Source organism: Siphateles boraxobius, unplaced genomic scaffold (assembly GCF_051911475.1).
Source record: "Siphateles boraxobius isolate OS27281-9 unplaced genomic scaffold, OSU_SipBor_1 7, whole genome shotgun sequence".
In the NCBI taxonomy this organism is placed as follows: domain Eukaryota; kingdom Metazoa; phylum Chordata; class Actinopteri; order Cypriniformes; family Leuciscidae; genus Siphateles; species Siphateles boraxobius.
The window spans coordinates 41,247,501-41,270,856 of record NW_027509197.1 but is presented as its reverse complement, the minus strand read 5'-3'; the positions used below and the strand labels follow the sequence as shown (position 1 = coordinate 41,270,856).

Here is a 23,356-nt window from a genome sequence, read left to right as displayed (position 1 = left end):
TGTGTGAGAGTGAGCGGACTAAACTGTGGCCTGGAGTGTGTGTGAGAGTGAGCGGACTCAACTGTGGCCTTGAGTGGCTTATTCCTGTAATCCAGCACAAGCTTTAACGGTGAGTACAAGCATTTCTGTCTGCGTGTCGCTCTGATATTGAACCGCTGCTGTTCTGATGCGTTTCTACTGCTGGCACTATCTGTCCTCTCACACACACACACACACACACATCTTCTGCTGAGCATCGATCCCTGTGGCTCACTGATGCACTGGCCCGTAATGTGATGGTGTTTCATTATTGAGCCTCTCTCTCTGTCTCTCTCTCTCTCTCTTTCTCTCTCTCTCTCTCTCTCTCTCTCTCTCTCTCTCTCTCTCTCTCTCTCTCTCCGCCCCAGGGGCTCGACACACACACACACACACACCCAGACCGGGGCGGACTGTGTGCAAGTAGTTAGTTGGTTGGTTTATCCAGGCCAGCTCGGATGTTGAGATTTTACCTGACTGCATTTTTCCGAGAGAAACAGGGACACGAGGAGCCGGTCGCCGGAAGGATTTGCTAAAAGCGTAAAGTATGCCGAAGGGACAGCAAAACAAACCCCTGCCCGCCGAAGACCCGGAGCCCAGCGAGGAACTCGACGTTTTCACAGTCATTCAGTGAGTTTACGGACCTTCAGCTGCTTTTTTTGAGGCATTGTGAATTTTACAGTATTTCTTGCATTTTTCTATGTGTGGCTCCTAGAAGGCCTCAGCAATTTTAGATAAAACTGAGCTCAATAATAAGTGTCATTTTTATTCACAATCCAGATTTTACATTCAATCAAACATTGAAAAATAATAATAATCAAGCACCAAACAGCAAAAAAAAAAAGAAAAAAAAACTTTAATATCATGGTTATAGTTTACAATAAGGTTTCATTTCTTAACATTAGTTAAAAATACTTTAGCATTTATTACGTACGTTCACTAATACATTATTGAGAACAAAAGTTGTATTTGTTAACATAATAGTTAATGCACTAAAAACTAAGAATATACTAAAAAATGTATTGCTAGTTTAGGTAACACTTAATTTTAGTTTCCTCATACACATGTTACTGTAGTATAACTTTAATAATTAATAATATTAATATCACGGTAACAGTTTACAATAAGGTTCATATTTCAACAGCATTTATTAATCTTAGTAAATGTTAATTTCTACATTCACTAATACATTATTGAGCTCAAAAGTTTTATTTGTTAACATAATGGTTAATGCACTAACAACTAACAAGATATTAAATGCTCTAAAAAAATATTACTCATTGTTAGTTTTGGTAACACTTAATTTTAGTGTCCTTGTTACATGTTACATGTAGTTACTGTAACTATAAATTGTGCATATTTACATGCACACTATAAAAAAAAATGCCGTTAAATTTACGGTAAAAATCCAGCAGATGTTGTTGGCAGAAATTTACCGTAAAAAATACGGTAACAACAATTTATGTTTTACAGACTTAAATTTACAGTAAAAAAAAATTCATTATCTGATATAATGTTAATTTAAGGATCTATTAAAATACTAATATATGTTTTGAACCATTGTAATTCACTGATAACCACCAATCACAGTGGAGATGAGAGTCACATGATCAATCAAAGCTCGTCACAAGCAGTTTTTCCACAAGAAAGTTAATATTAATATAGAAGCTGGACAGTGTCATTCACACAGACACTAAACACCATCATGGTAACACACATGACATTATAAAAATACAATACATATTAATTCAACAACATTAAATGTAACATAAAACACTAATGTACATAACTGATTAGAAAAACTATGAAGAAATAGTTATTTCAACAAAAACACATAAAATGTGAAGTGTCACGCAGGGAATTGTGGGAATGTCAATTTACGCTTTTTTACTGTAAATTATACAGTGTTCTTTTTCACTTCCAAAAACAAAAACAGTATTTTACTGTAAAATTACATTAAATGTACAGTCAGATCTATCACAGTTATTCACCGTATATAGTATGGAATCTTTTACCATCAAAATCACGATAATTTTTACTAACCCTAAACAAATACATGTAGTCAATCATTATTACACTGTAACACAGACACTTTCAAATAAAGTGTAACCTTATGTTAATGCATTAACTAATGTTCACAAATGAGACCTTATTGTAAAACGTTACCAATATTACCATGAATTGCAAAAATTATTAACGTTCGTTGATTTCATGCTCTCATGAACTCACTGCACAAAACGCACAGGGTTCACTATAATAAACCATATTTATTCTCATGAATCAAACCCATAATTTATGTCATCTGTGTTGCATTATCTTTATTCTGGTGAGTTTTGTTGATGTTTTCTGAAAATGAGAATGAAACGGAAAATTTCAATGAAAAATTTGTGCCAAAATGCTGTAGAGTTTGATTGGATGCACAGCTTTTGACATTGACAACAAAAGAAATGCCAAGTCTATTTGTTTTACTCATTTTCTCTGTAAATTACGGGACAAAATATGAGATGGAAGGACAAAAATATATTTCCCAGAGAAACTTTGTGTTGGCTCGCAAAACTTTAGTGTTTTTCCAAATCTCAGATCAGACGAGTTCCTGTTTTGTATTAAACTCACTCTTAGTTTAGTGGGGTTATATATAGTTCTCGACTCAATTCTAAAGAACACTTTAGGTTCTATATAAGGAGAACCGTCTTAAATGTTTCCATATTACTGTACTAGACTAGCATTATGCAACATTTAGTTATTCATTTTTTTTGTCTAGTGATAAAGTATGTTTACGAGCTGTTTAATTAATAGAAAATTATTTGAAAAGGAATTTAAACTTTAGTATACTTGCTTCTCCACTCTTACTCTATATAGAACCTTGAAGGGTTCTGTCAGCCGCGCTTCATAAATAAACCTTTTAGTGGATTAATTTATGGATTTAGTTTTAATTAATGGTGTTCTAATTCATTTTGAATTAAATTTTATAGCTCGTCAAGGTACTTAAAAATAAAATAAAATAAAAAATAAAATAAAAAAACTGTTCAACATGACACTATTATGCAAACATTTGCAACCTTTTTAGCAATAAAGAGTTCTGGTTACAATAATGTTCATTATTTAACATGAGTTACTGTATTAACTAACAATGAGCAATACGTTTGTTACAGTATTTATTAATCTTTAAAAATCTATAAAAATACAGCTGTTCAATGTTAGTTCACAGTGCATTAACTAATGTTAACACAATTTTAACAAGTATTAGTAAATGTTGAAATTAACATTAGCAAAGATTAATAAATGCTGTATAAGTACAGTTCATTTTTAGTTCATATGTTAGCTAATGAGGCTTATTGTAAAGTGTTACCGAGTTTTAAAATAGAGTCCAGAACACTAGAGTTCTATACAGAACCTGTTTTCCAGCATCATGTGATTTCTCCTTTTATTCATAACAGTTTTACAGAGTAAAATAGAGATGAGCAACTGACAATCTGCCCAAAACATGACGGCACAGAATATTTACCCTGACAAATATCCTTCTGTCGGCTCTATATCGCTCAGCTCGGATCGGTGTCGTTATATTTAATAATAATAATAATAATATGTTTATTTTTATAGCTCCTTTCAAGAACCCAAGGTCGCTTCACAAAATAATACAATCAGTTGACAGACAGAGACAAGCAATCTGCTTATTATAACAATCAAACAAGCAGAAATGCAGAAAGAGACAATCAATATGAGAAGTTACAGAATCCAAGAAAACATAGTGCCGATGAAACTGCTGATTTAATTGTTATATGTGTGGTAATGCGTACTGTAACTCCAGCATGAGGAATGTATGAGATGTAAAAGAATAATGAAGTGCTCATAATGCATGTTACTGGTGTTTAAAAGCATCCCATAATGCACCTGATGAATGTTCAGTGTGAGAACTGATGTTTTCCAAACATTCTTAAATCAAGATTCAATCAAGTGTTGTTTTTGTGCTTAAAAATGTATGAAATAGTCAGAAAAATAACCTTAATTCAATGGAAAACAAGATTTTTAATCACTATCCGGCATTTGTTCTTGTTTCAAGCATAAACTCGCTTCATTTTAATAATTTTTTTTAGATAAATTTGATACATTACCCAATTTTAAAGGGGTACGTGATCATGATGTATTTTTTTTATTAGTTAAGGTTCTGTTATAATGTTAATGGTGTTTTGCACATAAAAAAACAACATAAGTGGAAAAATGATTTTTAAGGCGCGGCTCCTTTAAGGCGTGTCAGTAAACGCCCACTGTTACGATTGGCTAACGTCACTGCATAGGGAACGTGTCAACACACACACACACACACACACTAGATGCCAGATTCAAACATCTTCTGCTGAGCTGTAGTTCAATTCAGTTTATTTGTACAGCGCTTTTCACAATACACATCATTTCAAGCAGCTTTACAGAAAATGCCGCATTACAATTTATAGTGATCTGTTATCAGAGGAAACTGTCTAATTATGTATTTCAGAAATGTACATAAACAAATCACAGTGAGCTAAAAATGTACAATGAGCCCATTGAAGTAATGAATACTTGTTTGTTAACAAATGATTATGACATTTTGAAATCTATTGCAGATGTAGATATATGATTATAGGATTATATATGATTATATATGATTGCACCTAAGAGTTTTGAAAACATGATCCATATGAAATTGTAATTTCCAGACATTAAGCATTATGAAATCATTCACTTCAGATTCAATACAGTCGCTGTTTTCTGTGAACTCTTCATTACTCTGAGTCTCAGTCACATGCTCCGAACAAACATAATCATGTGATTAATAAACCATACGCATGTTCCTGACGCTGGGATCTTCTAAAGTCTGTAGAGACTCAAACCAGCGGTTTAAAGGCACATTATTATGATTTACAGCTTATTAATATAAACACTCGATTAGTCGACTAATGGCTTAAACGAACGACTACTAGTCGACTAGAAATATCTTTGGTCTATAACTATTGGTCGATGTCTTACTCGGGGGGCGGGCATATGCAAATGTGTTTGCCCATGTGACGTCACCAATCCTGCAATACTTTTTCATAAAAAATAGAATGAGTAGATGTTTCCTAATATCTGACATCTAGTACAAATACAAGCACTAATAATGACCTGAAAACCCCAAAGCAGTACAGTATATTCATCAGATGATACAGCAGTGAAGGAATATCGAGCTCTAAACACTGAAGTTCAACTCTAACCTGAATAAAGTTTCTTTATACATCAAACAAATTCCATCACGTGAATTAATCTGGGCTGGATTTAGGAGTCCGAGTGAATGAATGCATGAATGAAATCAGCAGCTTTTGGCTTTACAGGAGAATCCAGACGCTCGTGACCTCATTATTCCCAAACATTCCCGTTTTACATCACATTTCAGAATATCCTGATCTCTACTGACTGTGTGTGTGTGTGTGTGTGTGTGTGTGTGTGTGTGTGTGTGTGTGTGTGTGTGTGTGTGTGTGTGTGTGTGTGTGTGTGTGTGTGATGGAAATCTGGAAAGCTTTGGCTTATGGTGACCTACATATAGTGGCACGTTTTCTTAGTTTTCTGTAATGATGTGGTTGTGTATAATAAATAAACACACATGATTCAGCATTAAACAACAACGACATCACGTCTCATGTGAGCCGTTCACAGTCTAACGAAACGCTTGTGTTGAAGGACAGATGCTTTATTATTCCCGTGTTGAGAGAAGCTTGTGATGTTTTGGCATCCAGACATCATCAGTTCAGTGTATTACAATATATATTTGTTTTTAATGACCCACAAGTTCGATTAAACCATTAAAATGTGAGGAAAATATTTTTTATTTTTTAAATATGAGGGGAGAACAAAACACTAAACATGAATTTTGATGAAATTATTTGCCAAAAAAATCTCAAACTACAGCTACAGGTTTTATTTTACTATGCAACAAAATGCACAGAAAAACAATACGCTTCAGGAAAAAGCAAACATTGACTGCAACATAATCAGTTATTGATATTTGGTTGATTGTCTTGTTTTTGCATGTGTTCATAATTTCTTTGCCTGGACAAAAATGATGTTGCACAAAGTTTCATTGCATTATTATCACTAATAAAACAATTGACTCCAAGCACAACTACGCAATATGACTACAAAATCTATAATAATATCTATAATTAAAACATTTTGAACATCCCATTTTGACATTGACATGTTTTTTTTAATTATAATTAAATTATCATATTTTGACATATGAGAATAATTTAGGGCAGTTTGCTGCTTAATGGTCCTTAAAATAGGCAATAAGTTTGATTATTTTAGAGTGAAATATGAGCTAGACATGTTTTATAACTCACTCTTCTAGTGAAATGTGCTGTGTGTGTTTTTCCATCATGAACACATGCACCAGTTCATGTTATGCATCTCATGCATTATTTCATACACATAAAAGCATGTTTGCAGAGTTTTGAACTGTTTTCCTTCAGGTTTAGGTAGAGCTGGAGTATATCTTGCATAAATGAATATATGCTAAAATTGACGTGAGTGACGTGATTTAGTTATTGTTTATTTTTTTATTTAGTTTATTTATCCTCACATTATCTTCATGTACATATATTATAGCTGAATGTATTTACGCAAGCATTTTCGTTAATGAGAAATTCGCGAAATATCACAAAGAAGCAAAAAGTTGTTTTGTGTACATGTAATGTTTCGATCTGAAGACCACTGTACAGTCAGACGTGTCCAAAAGTGACATCCGGTATTGTAGAATTCACATCTTCATCCTTTATTCAGATATTATTATAGATTTTGTAGTCATATTGCGTAGTTGTGATTGGAGTCGATTGTTTTATTAGTGATAATAATGCTATGAAACATGAAAAATTGTGCAACATCATTTTTATCCAGGCAAAGAAATTATGAACACATGCAAAAATAAGAGAGAACAACCAAATATTAATAACTGATTATGTTGTAGTCAATGTTTGCATTTTCCTCCCAGATTTTTTTTTCAATGCATTTTTTTTTTTGCATAGTAAAATAAAACCTGTAGCTGTAGTTTGCATTTTTTTTTTTCACACATCTTTCCCAAGTTTAGTGTGTGGGTCTTCCATGATATATATGGTTATGGAAATAACCATATATATATATATATATATATATATATATATATATATATATATATATATATATATATATAACCAATTAAAATATTCATAAAATATAAAATATTTTCCCTCATTGGGAAATGAAGCTTTCCCTCATTGCACACTTTGAATAATTTGCCAAACCCAAACTGAGATTTTAGTATTCAGCTGCTGCTTTGTGACACATGTTATTATGTAACGTTTCCTCAATGGCTTTCTGAATCTTACACACTGATTCTGGTTTAGATTAATAATGAAGCGGTTTGATATTCCGCCAGAGCGGCTCATAGTGATGTGCATTTCTACAGACAGAGAGATGACCTTTTCATGCTCTTCTCTTCAATCTCTTTGTAATGTCTGCAATTTGTTTAATGGTTTGTTGAATATTTGGGAACTTATGCAAGAAAAAAATAAGATTTTTAACCTAACCCTAAACTAACCCAAACTGACGAGGACGTGAACGCTTTTACAAGTCTGAGTAGCGTGAACGCACATTGTTTTCAAAAAGGTTTCCCACGAACACACTCCTCTCGCCTGCTATTGGTCACACTCACATATAGCCCCGCCCCCGAACCCACGCCATTGGTTAAGCCCATTTCTGGCGCACTGTATCTTTTTAACACTCGCACCTTGACACTCTCGAAAATAGTATAGAGAAAGTTTTATGTTTTTTTAAATTATTGCTTTTTCCTTTTTTCTGTATCTCCACATGTTCCCGTTCATTGTTCTGTATTATTTCTTATTGTACAGAATTATTATGCAACAAAAAAAGCCTTGCCACGCTCAAACAGAACGCGCGCTCACAGTCACAGATGTGTGTTTCTGTTCATCATCCCCAAACTATCTCTCTTTTCTCCTCTCTCTCTCTCTCCCTCTCTCTCTCTTCATCTCCGTCCATCCCACTCCTCTTCTTCACGGAACGGCCACGCGCTTGTCGGTTCTCCTCAGTCTCGCGCTAGTGATGACGCGACCTCTGCACGCGCACGAGCACATGTGAGATTAGATGGAGGTCCGTCAGCTGAGATCTTCGTGTTCAATCACTGCTCAGTTTTACACTCCTCTCCATGCAATTCCTCGCATTATCAATCGCTTTCTCTCGCGCTTTCTCATCTCGCGCGCTGTTTCCGTCGCGATGGGGAATTAACTAAAGTTGTCCGAGAGCATCAGGAGATGTGAAGGATGTGATCTGAGGGAAAAGCGGATCGAGTTTCAGGCATGCAGGAGAAGATGAAGATGAAGATCCCACAGGACCTGCTATCAATCGCTCATTTCTGAACCCTTTCACCGAGACGCGTGAGGATGTTCCTGTCATGATGGACGTGTTCAGTTTCGTGAGGAGGTGAGTCCGCAGGCGTCGCGCGAATATACACTGTCTTTGCATGATTATTATTATTATATCATGGCATTGACTTCTTGCAATGCCTGTATTTTAATCGCGTGTTTGACTGGATGATGAATATGCAGAAGTAATGATGATGATGTCACGGGAACTGATAACGCATCTGTCGCATCTTCTCGTTCATTCAGTCCTGATAATATCTTAAAATATCCGAATATCACTTACAGTCGGAGCTCCTGCCTCTCAATACGAGGATGAAAATTAAACAGGGAACAGCTACTGAATCCCTTCATAGTTGTCGACCGATGTGGGGTTGTCAATAACCGATATCCATAACCATATATATTATTTTATATTATAGCCCATAATATATAATATATACACACGCACATCATGTGTGTATGTAGTTAATTTAAAATGATGCATTTAGAGATTTATAGTAAGTAGCCTATATGTATAGAAAAACAATATTTTAAATCAGAAATGTGTGCATTATCCAATGTCTATGTGGATTTGGTATCAAACTATATTGATGACACACATGTGCAAATCAATAATAAAGTGATAAAAATAATAGCACATATCACAAAAAATGTCAAACTGTTGACATATGATATTAATATACTGATGCATTGCTATAAGATATGGAATCACTTCATTTTACTGAGACATTTAACACATCTTGCAACTATATATATATAATACACACACACAAATATATCTATGTAAGTGTGTGTGTGTGTGTGTGTGTGTGTGCATGCATTTAATTTATTGTATAAATTAAGCATTAATTTATGTAGCTACATCTTTTGGCCTGTTGTATTATTATGATCATTCTGCATATTATCAAACTCATATATGTTGATCACTGGAGAATGGCGCTTGTGATTTAATTCGTGTCCCTCATTTATAAGCCGGACGTTAAGCTCATTTCATCCTTGCGACTCTAAACTCTAGAACCTATTTGGCTTGTTTGATTTTTCTTGATTTTATCCCGGCTAATCCTCCTAAAGGATTGGGCTCTGGATCCCAGAGGCACCGTCGCCTCGTCCAGTGTTTCTTCTGCACAATAATCATCCAGATTATACATCTATAGAACAGCTCTTTATTTCATCTGGCAGCTTTATGCATGAAAGAATGGGTTTGTTCTGTGTGAACGGGAGGATCGAGGCCTTCAGTGCTGTTCCCAGTGCTGTTCCCAGTTCTTTTCCCAGTTCTGTTCCCAGTTCTGTTCCCAGTGCTGTTCCCAGTTCTGTTCCCAGTGCTGTTCCCAGTTCTGTTCCCAGCGCTGTTCCCAGCTCTGTTCCCAGTGTTGTTCCCAGTGTTGTTCCCAGTGTTGTTCCCAGTGTTGTTCCCAGTTCTTTTCCCAGTTCTTTTCCCAGTGCTGTTCCCAGTGCTGTTCCCAGTTCTGTTCCCAGTTCTGTTCCCAGCTCTGTTCCCAGTGTTGTTCCCAGTGTTGTTCCCAGTTCTTTTCCCAGTTCTTTTCCCAGTTCTTTTCCCAGTTCTTTTCCCAGTGCTGTTCCCAGTGTTCCCAGTGTTGTTCCCAGTGTTGTTCCCAGTTCTGTTCCCAGTGCTGTTCCCAGTTCTGTTCCCAGCTCTGTTCCCAGCTCTGTTCCCAGCTCTGTTCCCAGCTCTGTTCCCAGCTCTGTTCCCAGCTCTGTTCCCAGTGTTGTTCCCAGTGTTGTTCCCAGTGTTGTTCCCAGTGTTGTTCCCAGTGTTGTTCCCAGTGTTGTTCCCAGTGTTGTTCCCAGTGTTGTTCCCAGTTCTTTTCCCAGTTCTTTTCCCAGTTCTTTTCCCAGTTCTTTTCCCAGTGCTGTTCCCAGTGTTGTTCCCAGTGTTCCCAGTGTTGTTCCCAGTGTTCCCAGTTCTGTTCCCAGTTCTGTTCCCAGTGCTGTTCCCAGTGCTGTTCCTAGTGTTGTTCTCAGTGTTCCCAGTTCTGTTCCCAGTTCTGTTCCCAGTGCTGTTCCCAGTGCTGTTCCAAGTGTTGTTCCAAGTGTTGTTCCAAGTGTTGTTCCCAGTGTTGTTCCAAGTGTTGTTCCAAGTGTTGTTCCAAGTGTTGTTCCAAGGGCTGTTCCAAGTGTTGTTCCAAGGGCTGTTCCAAGGGCTGTTCCAAGTGTTGTTCCAAGGGCTGTTCCAAGTGTTGTTCCAAGGGCTGTTCCAAGGGCTGTCCCAAGGGCTGTTCCAAGTGTTGTTCCAAGTGTTGTTCCAAGTGTTGTTCCAAGGGCTGTTCCAAGTGTTGTTCCAAGGGCTGTTCCAAGGGCTGTTCCAAGGGCTGTTCCAAGGGCTGTTCCAAGTGTTGTTCCAAGGGCTGTTCCAAGTGTTGTTCCAAGTGTTGTTCCAAGTGTTGTTCCAAGGGCTGTTCCAAGGGCTGTTCCCAGTGCTGTTCCCAGTGTTCCAAGTGTCGTTCCCAGTGTCGTTCCCAGTGTCGTTCCCAGTGTCGTTCCCAGTGTCGTTCCCAGTGTCGTTCCCAGTGTCGTTCCCAGTGTCGTTCCCAGTGTCGTTCCCAGTGCCGTTCCCATTGCCGTTCCCATTGCCGTTCCCAGTGTCGTTCCCAGTGTCGTTCCCAGTGTCGTTCCCAGTGTCGTTCCCAGTGTCGTTCCCAGTGCCGTTCCCAGTGCCGTTCCCAGTGCTGTTCCCATTGTTGTTCCCAGTGTTCTCTCTGCTGTTCCCAGAGTTGTTCCCAGAGTTGTTCCCAGAGTTGTTCCCAGAGTTGTTCCCAGAGTTGTTCCCAGAGTTGTTCCCAGAGTTGTTCCCAGTGCCGTTCCTAGTGTTCTCTCTGCTGTTCCCAGTGCTGTTCCCAGTGCTGTTCCCAGTGTTCTCTCTGCTGTTCCAAGTGTTCTCTCTGCCTTTTCCCAGTGCTGTTCCCAGTGCTGTTCCCAGTGCTGTTCCCAGTGTTCTCTCTGCTGTTCCCAGTGTCGTTCCCAGTGTCGTTCCCAGTGTCGTTCCCAGTGTCGTTCCCAGTGTCGTTCCCAGTGTCGTTCCCAGTGTCGTTCCCAGTGTCGTTCCCAGTGCCGTTCCCAGTGTGATTTCCCAGAGTTGTTCCCAGAGTTGTTCCCAGAGTTGTTCCCAGAGTTGTTCCCAGAGTTGTTCCCAGAGTTGTTCCCAGAGTTGTTCCCAGAGTTGTTCCCAGAGTTGTTCCCAGAGTTGTTCCCAGAGTTGTTCCCAGAGTTGTTCCCAGAGTTGTTCCCAGAGTTGTTCCCAGAGTTGTTCCCAGAGTTGTTCCCAGAGTTGTTCCCAGAGTTGTTCCCAGAGTTGTTCCCAGAGTTGTTCCCAGAGTTGTTCCCAGAGTTGTTCCCAGAGTTGTTCCCAGAGTTGTTCCCAGAGTTGTTCCCAGAGTTGTTCCCAGAGTTGTTCCCAGAGTTGTTCCCAGAGTTGTTCCCAGAGTTGTTCCCAGAGTTGTTCCCAGAGTTGTTCCCAGAGTTGTTCCCAGAGTTGTTCCCAGAGTTGTTCCCAGAGTTGTTCCCAGAGTTGTTCCCAGAGTTGTTCCCAGAGTTGTTCCCAGAGTTGTTCCCAGAGTTGTTCCCAGAGTTGTTCCCAGAGTTGTTCCCAGAGTTGTTCCCAGAGTTGTTCCCAGAGTTGTTCCCAGAGTTGTTCCCAGAGTTGTTCCCAGAGTTGTTCCCAGAGTTGTTCCCAGAGTTGTTCCCAGAGTTGTTCCCAGAGCTGTTCCCAGAGCTGTTCCCAGTGCTGTTCCCAGTGTTCTCTCTGCTGTTCCTAGTGTCTTTCCCAGTGTCGTTCCCAGAGTCGTTCCCAGTGTTATTCCCATTGGCCCTCATTTATCAAAAGTGCGTACACCAAATTTCCAGCGTACACCTGGCGTACACCCAAAACCACGGTGACTTTGATATTTATCAATATGGACGTTGGCGTACGGCACGCTCAAATCCTACGCCAGGTCAGGAGGTGGTGTACATGTACGCACGTTTTGAGTTAGTGCGGAAATGCGCAGAAAAACAATTCCTAAAACCACAAAACGCACTGACAAACTAAAATATATGAGGAGCTCTTTTCCAAAACGCGATAAACGCCATTTTTAAAAATAAATTTGTATTTTATTTCTATTAATAAACTAGTGTTGTGTCTGCAAAGATGAAATTGATGATCACCATCTCCGTAGTGAACGCACCTATAGAGAGAGTAGCCTATTTCTTTTCGTTTATAATTGTTTCGTTTAAAGACATTTCAAGCTTTCTTTATAGATATATTTCTCATGTCTGTGAGGCATATACTGAGTTTCGGTTAATTTGTGATGAGATGCGCTCCAGTTCACGTGCAATGCAAGGGACTGCGCTCGCGCCTCCATGTCATGACTCATGATTATATTGTCGGCTATTTGCTTCTTATTTATTAAATCCAGGCAATTGGTTGATGAACAAAAATATTAAAATTAAGATACAATTTATACAAAACGAAATTCAATTTAAAGAAAGGCTTTCTACAAAACAAAACTTAATTAAGTGGCCAAAATCATGTCTGAGCATGTCTCCCGATATATTGCGCATCCTATCTTAGCCTATGTTCACTTTTCATAATCAACGTAGATAGGGAAAAAATAACATTATTATTTTTTAACAAATATGAAACTAAATGCACTTAGTTAATGGCTACAACACGCCTAATAGTAGGCCTGAATATTGTTAGCATTACTTTTTTCAAGTTCGGCACGAATTACTATTAGCCTAAATGTGTTACTAAATGATTTGAATGTATTTTTAACATTGTTGTATTTAAGGACAGTATTTGTGTGTTATTTTTAAATTATTTGTTTTATGTGGTGGACAATATTGGAACGTGACATTGGAAATATTTATTTTATTTTTACTATTTAATTTATTTTACTATTTATTTTGTTTGGCTTTTATTTATTTCATGCAGTTGCACTTCTTTAATTTATATTAATTTATAGTATGAGTCCCTGATTATATGATGCATGTTCTCTTCTTGTTGTTTTTTTAGACAAAAAATGGATGGATTTATAGCGTTTTGAAAAAAATATAATTAACTTTGAATTTATCATCAACAATATTGTTGTTTGATTTAATAATAATTTTTGATGATGGTGATGGTCTCGATCTCCAGAGAAGTGTCTCCTCTTTGCCGTCTTCCGTGTGTCCATGGCGTAAAATGAGGGTGTGGGGGAAGCGGATACTTGAATATATAGGGGCGTGTTATTCTAATGACGATCGTTTTCAGACGCGGCATTTATCAAGGGCAGGTATTGCGTACACCTGGATTTCATAAATCAGGCGGTGAGAGGAGTGTAAGCATAATCTTACACCAACAAATACGACCGTTTCTACGCAAGAATGATAAATGAGGGCCGGTGTGCTTCCCAGTGCTATTCCCAGTGTTCCCCGTGCTATTCACAGTTTTCCCAGTGCTGTTCCTAGTGTTCCCAGTGCTGTTCCCAGTGCTGTTGGGATGGCAAGTGTTTTGTGATGCTTGATATGAGAAACATTTTTATGTCGATGTTGAAACTTTTTACAAAATGTTCAAATTCTGCAAAGCTCTTTCATGATTATCTTAATCACCAGCATCTGCACAGATAAACTCTTTCATTATTTACTCACTGAAACACACATGATGTTATTTATTTTCCTTAACATAAAATGAGAAATATTGAAACTTTCTGACTCCATACTTCTAGTGATCATGACTCCTAAGAGCATCCATACAGAGTCTAATGGTCATGGAAAAATCCTGTAGGGCTGCAGGATATGGGGAAAAAGTAATTTTACCCATAGGGGTATTTTTATTTATTTTTTTATTATTTTTTATTATTAATATTAATAGTAATTATTGTTATTAAAATAAAATAAAAATGTGTACTTAAAAAAATATATTATTATTATTATTATTATTAATAACAATTGAATAAAAATAATAAGAATTATTTTATTATTATTATTATTAAAATTTTTAAATAATTAAATAAATTAAATAAATAATTTTCTTTAAATTATTATTAAGAACAATAATAATTATGATTTTATTATTATTATTTAAAATTAAATAAAAAATTGTCTACTTAAGAATAATAAAATATTATTATTATAAAAATATGTATTTAAGAAAAACAAAATATTAATTTATTTTGCAACACTACGATTTTAGTTGTATTTTGATTCATTTTGAAACCTGTTTTTCAAGCTTGGAATAGAGCTGTCATACGAATGAATGAAAGAAAAGATTTTGCTCTCTGTTTTGACATCTGTGGTGATTATGAATTAGTGCACGTGTTCTGAATCTGATCATGAACGTCTGGAACATGTTATGGTCGAATAATGACAGAATTGTCTTGTAATGCTAGTTGTCATGTGATCTTTATAAACCATAATCTGCTGCATTCTTAATCTCCTGAAAACAATAGCTCTTGCATAAGGAAAATATTGGACTTGAGGGATTACATTAACATAATGAACTAAATTAATGAAGTTGATCAAATGTCACCAAAGGGCAAATTGCAGTGTAAAAGCTTCAGCCTGCAGGTATGAGTGCATGTGCAGTGTGAATATTTGGACTATGAAAAGATAGGCTGAAGGTTAAAGAGCGCTTCATCTTATTTATAAGACAGTGTATGAAAAGAAGCACTTTGGAGAGTTATGAAAGCATCATCTTTAATTCATGCATCTCGAGAACTTGCTGGAAAGATGATGCCTAAAATAATGAAAGTGCGCATGAATCCTGTTTCCATGAGGAGAAACGGCCTTGAACGGAAACTAAAGATGATGTCAAAAATGCACTGAGGATTATAAAGGATAACTTTATTTACTCAACCGAGTCTCCTAAAAAAACCTGATTTTACTGAACATAAAGTCCCATTGCTTTAGCGAAGCATCATGTCAATGTCTCTCCGTGATCTACACTTCTATTACGCTTTCAATACTAGTGTTTCGTGAAGTCAGTTTATACGTCTATCTGTTATGTACTATGATTTTACTGATCATATTTTCATGTAAAGCAGGTTTTTTCCTGCTATGAAAATAGAGCAGTTCTAATATGTCAGCAAATTAAAATCACTTATTTAGTAATAGCCATATTCAATGTATTCACTGTAAAGCCGAGCTTCTAAGCTGTAAAACACAATCTATTTATATGTAAAAAAAAAAAAAATATATATATATATATATATATATATATTAAGTGACGTGTTGATTAAGTGACGTGATAACTTTGTAGCTCCCGCTTATGATTTAATAGGATAACATTAAATCGATTAATTGATCGCTCATTTAAACAACCATCGATTATGGCAATTTATGTAAATTGACATCCGTAATGAGATCTAGAAGTTTCTAATTTAAGTTCATCCACAAAATAAGAGTTGTGTCTAGGGGTGCAACGGATCAAAAAACTCACGGTTCGGATCGTTTCTCGGATCAGAGTAACGGATCGGATCATTTTTCGGATCAGCAAAAAAAATAAAAAATAAATGGCCTCATGTCTGCACCTATAAACACACCGATAGTTAGGCCTGTCACGATTACAAATTTTGCTGGACGGTAAATTGTCCAAGAAATTATTGCGATAAACGATAATATTGATAATAAACGATAATATTGTCGTTCTGAGACCATTTTCATGTAAAATAATGATAATGGCATAATAATGCAGGTATAGCTTTTCAAAGATCAATAAACTTTTATTTCTAAAGACTATTTAACACTGAAAACATTTTAAATATCCGCAGTAAATGAACAAAACAACCAAAAACAATAAAAGCAAGGGACTCTCATTCTCTGTTAACAAAAAATGCATGTCTTGTCTTACCAATGTGTGACTTACGTTCACACTGAGAATCATATGCATCATGTACTGTGTGAGCATGCGTCTCATATGAGTATGTGCGCTAGTTTGTGTGTGTGCTCGCGTCTCATATGAGTATGTGCGCGGAGAGTTTGTGAGTGTGTGCGCTCGCGTCTCATTGAGTTTGTGCGCGAGTTTCTGTGTGTGTGTGTGCTCGCGTCTCATATGAGTATGTGCGTGGAGAATTTGTGTGTGCGCGCGCGCGTCTCTTTTGATTATGTGCGTGGAGAGTTTGTGTGCGCGCATCTCGCGTGTGTAGAGTTTGCGTCTTTGTGCATTTCATATGTTGTTTGAGCATTCAGCAGTATACATGTATGTTTGACTACTTAGTATGTGTATGCAAGTGTTTCATATATGTGTGCGTGAATGAAGTTTGATTTAAGCCCTAGATGGCACCTTATATGAGGGAGAGAGAGAGCGCTCGCGAGAGAGAGAGAGAGAGAGGGACGAGCGAGGGGTAGTGCTGCGCGAATGCCGTTTGTGATGGCTTTAGCCCAGTCTGATTGTGCAACAAGGGGCTGCTTAAATGCTGCAGTGATAAGCGGTTGTTGAGCAGCCTTAGTTTTCACTCCTGTCAGTGAAACATCGGGATGATGTCGCTTCAAATGCGTGGCCATGCTGCCACAGTGCCTACACATTGTCACGGTTTTATCCACTAACCTCTTTCCTTCATCATTATTTGACAGGGAAGCCAAAATGCTCCCATACAGGGGATTTAAATGACGCGGGGCGTTCAAGCTCCTCCGTTCCTCCGCTCGCCATGACCACGCTGTGTGTGGACTGAACATGCGCACAACTTTTTTTTTTTTCATAAATCAATCCGCGGATCACGTGTGTGCCGAACCGAAGATATTGATCCGAACGGATCACGGATCAATGATGATCCGTTGCACCACTAGTTGTGTCATCCTCATGTTTCTAAACTGATGTTTTAGTCATTATTCACTGAAAATCTTGCCAAAGATATTGTATTGACTTATAAGAATTAATTATGATGCTTTCATGGCGTTTTTTTTTGTCATTTTTAAAGGATTTTAAACTGAGGTTAAACTGAGATCAGTTTACCTGAGTTAGTACTATTATAGGTTTTTTTTTTTAGATTTTTTTTTTCATTTTAATGTTAGTAAATTTGTGAGTGGTTTTTTTATTAGTTTTTTTAAATACACTACCTTTCTAAAATATGGGGTCAGAATGATATTTAATGTTTCTGAAAGAGTCTCTAATGCTCACTAAAGCTGCATTTATTTGATAAATTTAAAGATTTACATTTAAGGTGATGTAGTTTCAGTGAAGGTGTTGTAGTTTCAGTCAATTTGTTGTATTTTCAGTGGAGGTGGTGTAGTTTCAGTGAAGGTGGTGTAGTTTCAGTCAATTTGTTGTATTTTCAGTGGAGGTGGTGTAGTTTCAGTGAAGGTGGTGTAGTTTCAGTGAAGGTGGTGTAGTTTCAGTCAATTTGTTGTATTTTCAGTGGAGGTGGTGTAGTTTCAGTCAATTTGTTGTATTTTCAGTGAAGGTGGTGTAGTTTCAGTGGAGGTGTTGTAGTTTCAGTCAATTTGTTGTATTTTCAGTGGAGGTGGTGTAGTTTCAGTGGAGGGGATGTAGTTTCAGTGGAGGGGATGTAGTTTCAGTGGAGGTGGTGTAGTTTCTGTGAAGGTGGTGTAGTTTCAGTGAAGGTGGTGTAGTTTCAGTGGTGTAGTTTCAGTGGAGGTGGTGTAGTTTCAGTGAAGGTGGTGTAGTTTCAGTGGTGTAGTTTCTGTGGAGGTGGTGTAGTTTCAGTGGAGGTGGTGTAGTTTCTGTGAAGGTGGTGTAGTTTCTGTGAAGGTGGTGTAGTTTCTGTGAAGGTGGTGTAGTTTCTGTGAAGGTGGTGTAGTTTTAGTGGAGGTGGTGTAGTTTCAGTGGAGGTGGTATAGTTTCAGTGAAGGTGGTGTAGTATCAGTGGTGTAGTTTCAGTGGAGGTGGTGTAGTTTCAGTGGTGTAGTTTCTGTGAAGGTGGTGTAGTTTCAGTGGAGGTGGTGTAGTTTCAGTGGAGGTGGTGTAGTTTTAGTGGAGGTGGTGTAGTTTCAGTGGAGGTGGTATAGTTTCAGTGAAGGTGGTGTAGTATCAGTGGAGGTGGTGTAGTTTCTGTGAAGGTGGTGTAGTTTCAGTGAAGGTGGTGTAGTATCAGTGGAGGTGGTGTAGTTTCAGTGAAGGTGGTGTAGTATCAGTGGAGGTGGTGTAGTTTCAGTGGAGGTGGTGTAGTTTCTGTGAAGGTGGTGTAGTTTCTGTGAAGGTGGTGTAGTTTCAGTGAAGGTGGTGTAGTATCAGTGGAGGTGGTGTAGTTTCAGTGGAGGTGGTGTAGTTTCAGTGAAGGTGGTGTAGTTTCAGTGAAGGCGGTGTAGTTTCAGTGAAGGCGGTGTAGTTTCAGTGAAGGTGGTGTAGTCTCAGTGAAGGTGGTGTAGTTTCAGTGGAAGTGGTGTAGTTTCAGTGAAGGTGGTGTAGTTTCAGTGAAGGTGGTGTAGTTTCTGTGGAGGTGGTGTAGTTTCAGTGAAGGTGGTGTAGTTTTAGTGGAGGTAGTGTAGTTTCAGTGAAGGTGGTGTAGTTTCAGTGGAGGTGGTGTAGTTTCAGTGAAGGTGGTGTAGTTTCAGTGGAGGTGGTGTAGTTTCAGTGGAGGTGGTGTAGTTTCAGTGGAGGTGGTGTAGTTCCAGTGAAGGTGATGTAGTTTCAGTGGAGGTGGTGTAGTTTCAGTGGAGGTGGTGTAGTATCAGTGGAGGTGGTGTAGTTTCAGTGGAGGTGGTGTAGTTTCAGTGAAGGTGGTGTAGTATCAGTGGAGGTGGTGTAGTTTCAGTGGAGGTGGTGTAGTTCCAGTGGAGGTGGTGTAGTTTCAGTGGAGGTGGTGTAGTTTCAGTGAAGGTGGTGTAGTTTCAGTGAAGGTGGTGTAGTTTCAGTGGAGGTCTGATGAGGGCAGTGATGATCTCAGATCTCAGATATTAATGCCCAGATGCCATTCAAACGGCTTTATTTTCCTCTGGCCTCAAACAATGACAATCATGACTACAATTATAATCGCATTTATCAGTTTCATCAGTGCAAATGCTTTTTTTTCTCTGTGAGATTTGTGCAAATGAAAATTAGCAATTGCATCACCTTTTTTGTGCTTCTAACAAAACAGTGCTGTACAAATATCCTGCATGAAAATCTCAAAGAACCACATTCTACACTGAAATTAAAAGAAAAAATAAATAAGACTACATTTAGCTCTAAACTGAAGCCTATTTCTAGCACAATTAAAATGACAATATAGAGAATCAACACAGATATTAATGATAATTGCACAAAACTGATAGGAAAATTCCCAAATGCATGAAAATAATGAGAATTAGGGGAGAAAATGTGCATGAGAATATGTAATGCAATGCATACATTTATGCGAATTATAACTGCATTTTTTCTGTTGATTTTGGTGCGCTAAACACATTCTTGACAGGTTTCAGAAGAGATTCTTTCATACGTGCAGAAATGTAATAAACGTGAGGTTTTGAAGGAGCCGGTCAGTTATTACTGCATGCATGCTTTTCTGCTGTGTGTTTGCTTTACACACGTTCATTGTTCACACAGAAGAACAGTGTGTGCCAGACCGAGAGTGATGCATGCGCAGAATATTCATGAGCTCAAACGCCACAAACTCAAAATTTTAAATATTTTAACATTACAAGTATGCAAATTCTTGGCTAAAGCTTCTGTAAGTGTTGCATTATGAATCGCTCTTCGCCATACACTACATTTCACAAGTTTGGGGTCGGTAAGATTTGTTAATGTTTCTGAAAGAGCCTCACAAAAGCTGCATTTATCTGATGAAAAATACAGTAAAAATTGTTAAATATTATTCCAATGCAAATCAGCTGTTTTCTATGTGAATATATAGTAAAGTGTAATTTATTCCTGTGATCAAAGCTGAATTTTCATTTTTCAGCATCAATACTCATTAATTAAGATTAGTTAACATGAATGAACCATGAAGGCATTTATTAATCTTAATGTCCATTTCAGAACTTACTAATACATTATTACAATCAGAATTATAATATATAATTCAGTGCAATAACAATAATAAATACTCTAACAGATGTACTAGTTAATATTCATAATGCGTTAACTAATGGAACCTTATTGTTAAGTGTTACCAATAAACTTTATACTCGGTTTTTGGCTAAATTAAAACTTAATTTCGGATTTGGTGTTTTAGTAAAAACTTTAGGGGTCCAAATTATAATTTTATGGAAAGAAAAAAAAAATCCCCCCCCAAAAAATTCAGAATATCTTTTTTTTTTGTCTTTGTCCCACAGAAGAAGGAACAAAAATCATACAGGTTTGAAACATGAGGATGAGGAAATGACAGCAAAGTGTAATTATGGTAATTTCATAATTGATGGGAAGCGTTTGTATTTCCTGTATTGTTATGAGCAGCTCGTGCCTCAGGCTTCAGTTCCGGTGTAATATCTGTGTGTGAAACGCTCATTAGCAGCTGTGTGTGTGTTATTACGCGGTCATTAGCTGTGGTGTTTCCCAGCTGCTCCGATGATGCTCGGGATTGGGGAATAACGGGCGGATTCAGTGTTTCTGAGCGCTTTAATGATGGCCTACATCACATCACTGTCAGCTTCAGTGTGAAGAGCCTCCATTACTGATGGATATAAAGATGCACAAATATCTCAACATTCTTAAAACAACATATATTTACTGGAGAAGCCAGATTTATTACTGTGTTCAACAGTGCAGGATTGCAGTGTTTATTTAAAGTGCACTTTTATGCTATTTTACATGCATCCCAGGCCAAAAAACACATTAATTTCCTCATAATCTCCACTGCAGCTTCAGCTCCTTCTCTCAGTGTCTGAAACGCTTCCATTAAAGATTCAGATAACCCAGTCTACTCTGATTGGTCAGATGACCCAGTCTACTCTGATTGGTCAGATGACCCAGTCTGCTGTGATTGGTCAGACGACCCAGTCTGCTGTGATTGGTCAGACGACCCAGTCTATTCTGATTGGTCAGATGACCCAGTCTGCTCTGATTGGTCAGATGACACCGTCTACTCTGATTGGTCAGATGACCCAGTCTGCTGTGATTGTTCAGATGACCCAGTCTGCTCTGATTGGTCTACTCTAGGGGTCGACCGATTATCGGCGCCGATATTGAGCATTTTATGGTTATCGGCAGGGCTCGACATAAGCGCCATGAGCCCTGTTATCGATATCGGCCATTTTCAAAATCGATTTGCCAATACAATAATTTAATTTTCAAATGCGCTATATTTGTCTCTGAGGCAGCCGCCTCTGTCGGAACTCACCACTCTGTAGACTAGACCAATGCAATGTCCCACATCTGATTTGTTGGGAGTCACGAGTCCGGCCAATCAAATCAATGCGGAAAGCTGAAGGCACAGAAAGTTTAGCCCTCACACCAACAGCACTCGCTGACTGGAGCTGCTGCACTGATCACGCATCAGCTGTCTTGTCTCTCAGAGTTAAGGCAGCTGCAGACTTTGCTGAAGTAGCAATACATTACTCCACTGAAGTTGCAAAACACCTCAATATAATAGTGTCATGTGATCTCCGCGATGCAGAAAACACGGACCGAATCGCGGAATCCAGTCATAAAAACGGAATTTACTGTATAAAGCGGAATGTCACGGAATTTGTCAACTTCCTGTGAATTAATAAAAAGCAGGTCAGTAAATCAAATCCAATTTCAAACCGCAAAAAGACTATTTAAATATGAATCCTGCGTGTCTCTAAATGAATGGTGCAGACGCGTGATTTCATTTAGCACACACACACACACACACACACACTGGAGCACGCGTGACGCTTGCGCTGTTTTCAGCCTCAGCCGCATCATTATATGAGGACATAAACATCATCCGCTTAAGTCACTTCATGAGCTTTTAAATCTTCAACTGAGAAAAGTTATCGTCATATCATAAACACACAGAAACTCAAAGATCTCCACGGCAACCCGTCAAAATAAAAGTTCGTTTTTTCATAGGGCCCTAAACATGTAATTTTTGTTAAACTGTAAATAAATTGAATACGTTTGATGATTTAGATTAATTTGAAATGCTTTTTGATTACTAACATTTAATTTATCCATTAAAATAGAGTCTTTAAGTTTTACAGAATGCTGCTGGGTGCTCCCTGCACATTTTTTTGTTATTATTATTATTAATAATAATAATAATAGTTATTATTAACAGTTCTCAGATTTAAAGATATGTTTAAAATAATTTAAAGAAAGTATTTGTCAAAACTCTTTGTTATTCTTAATTTTGACATTAACTTACATTTTTACACCAGATATAGGCTATATATCGGTTTTAAAATATCGGTTATCGGTCTACTTGATCTATAATAATCGGTATCGGCATCGGCCCTGAAAATCACATATCGGTCGACCCCTAGTCTACTCTGCTGTGATTGGTCAGATGACCCAGTCTGCTGTAATTGGTTAGATGACCCAGTCTGCTGTAATTGGTTAGATGACCCAGTCTGATGTGATTGTTCAGATGACCCAGTCTGCTGTGATTGGTCAGATGACCCAGTCTGCTGTGATTGGTCAGATGACACAGTCAGCTGTGATTGGCCAGATGACACAGTCTGCTGTAATTGGTCAGATGAACCAGTCTGCTGTGATTGGTCAGATGACCCAGTCTGCTGTGATTGGTTAGATGACCCAGTCTGCTGTGATTGGTCAGATGACCCAGTCTGCTTTGATTGGTCAGATGACCCAGTCTGCTGTAATTGGTCAGATGACCCAGTCTGCTGTAATTGGTTAGATGACCCAGTCTGCTGTAATTGGTCAGATGACCCAGTCTGCTGTAATTGGTTAGATGACCCAGTCTGCTTTAATTGGTCAGATGACCCAGTCTGCTGTAATTGGTTAGATGACCCAGTCTGCTGTAATTGGTTAGATGACCCAGTCTGCTGTAATTGGTTAGATGACCCAGTCTGCTGTAATTGTAATTGGTTAGATGACCCAGTCTGCTGTAATTGTTTAGATGACCAAGTCTGCTGTGATT

The 23,356-nt window shown here is 37.9% G+C and overlaps 1 protein-coding gene across 3 annotated transcripts in view; it reads left to right on the top strand.

The window, feature by feature from the left end:
• The first annotated feature begins 420 nt into the window (after positions 1 to 420).
• The window catches only part of LOC143723953 (FERM and PDZ domain-containing protein 4-like), an 88,435-nt gene continuing 65,499 nt past the window's right edge, over positions 421 to 23,356 (top strand). The window contains exon 1 of one of the 3 annotated variants that reach the window (XM_077216893.1): positions 421 to 645. In XM_077216893.1, coding sequence (XP_077073008.1) covers positions 563 to 645 — 83 coding nt within the window. In that variant the 5' untranslated portion in view covers positions 421 to 562. Of the gene's footprint in view, positions 646 to 8,074; positions 8,500 to 23,356 lie in introns of those variants that run through there. The other 2 variants (XM_077216895.1, XM_077216894.1) reach the window with 2 other exon arrangements.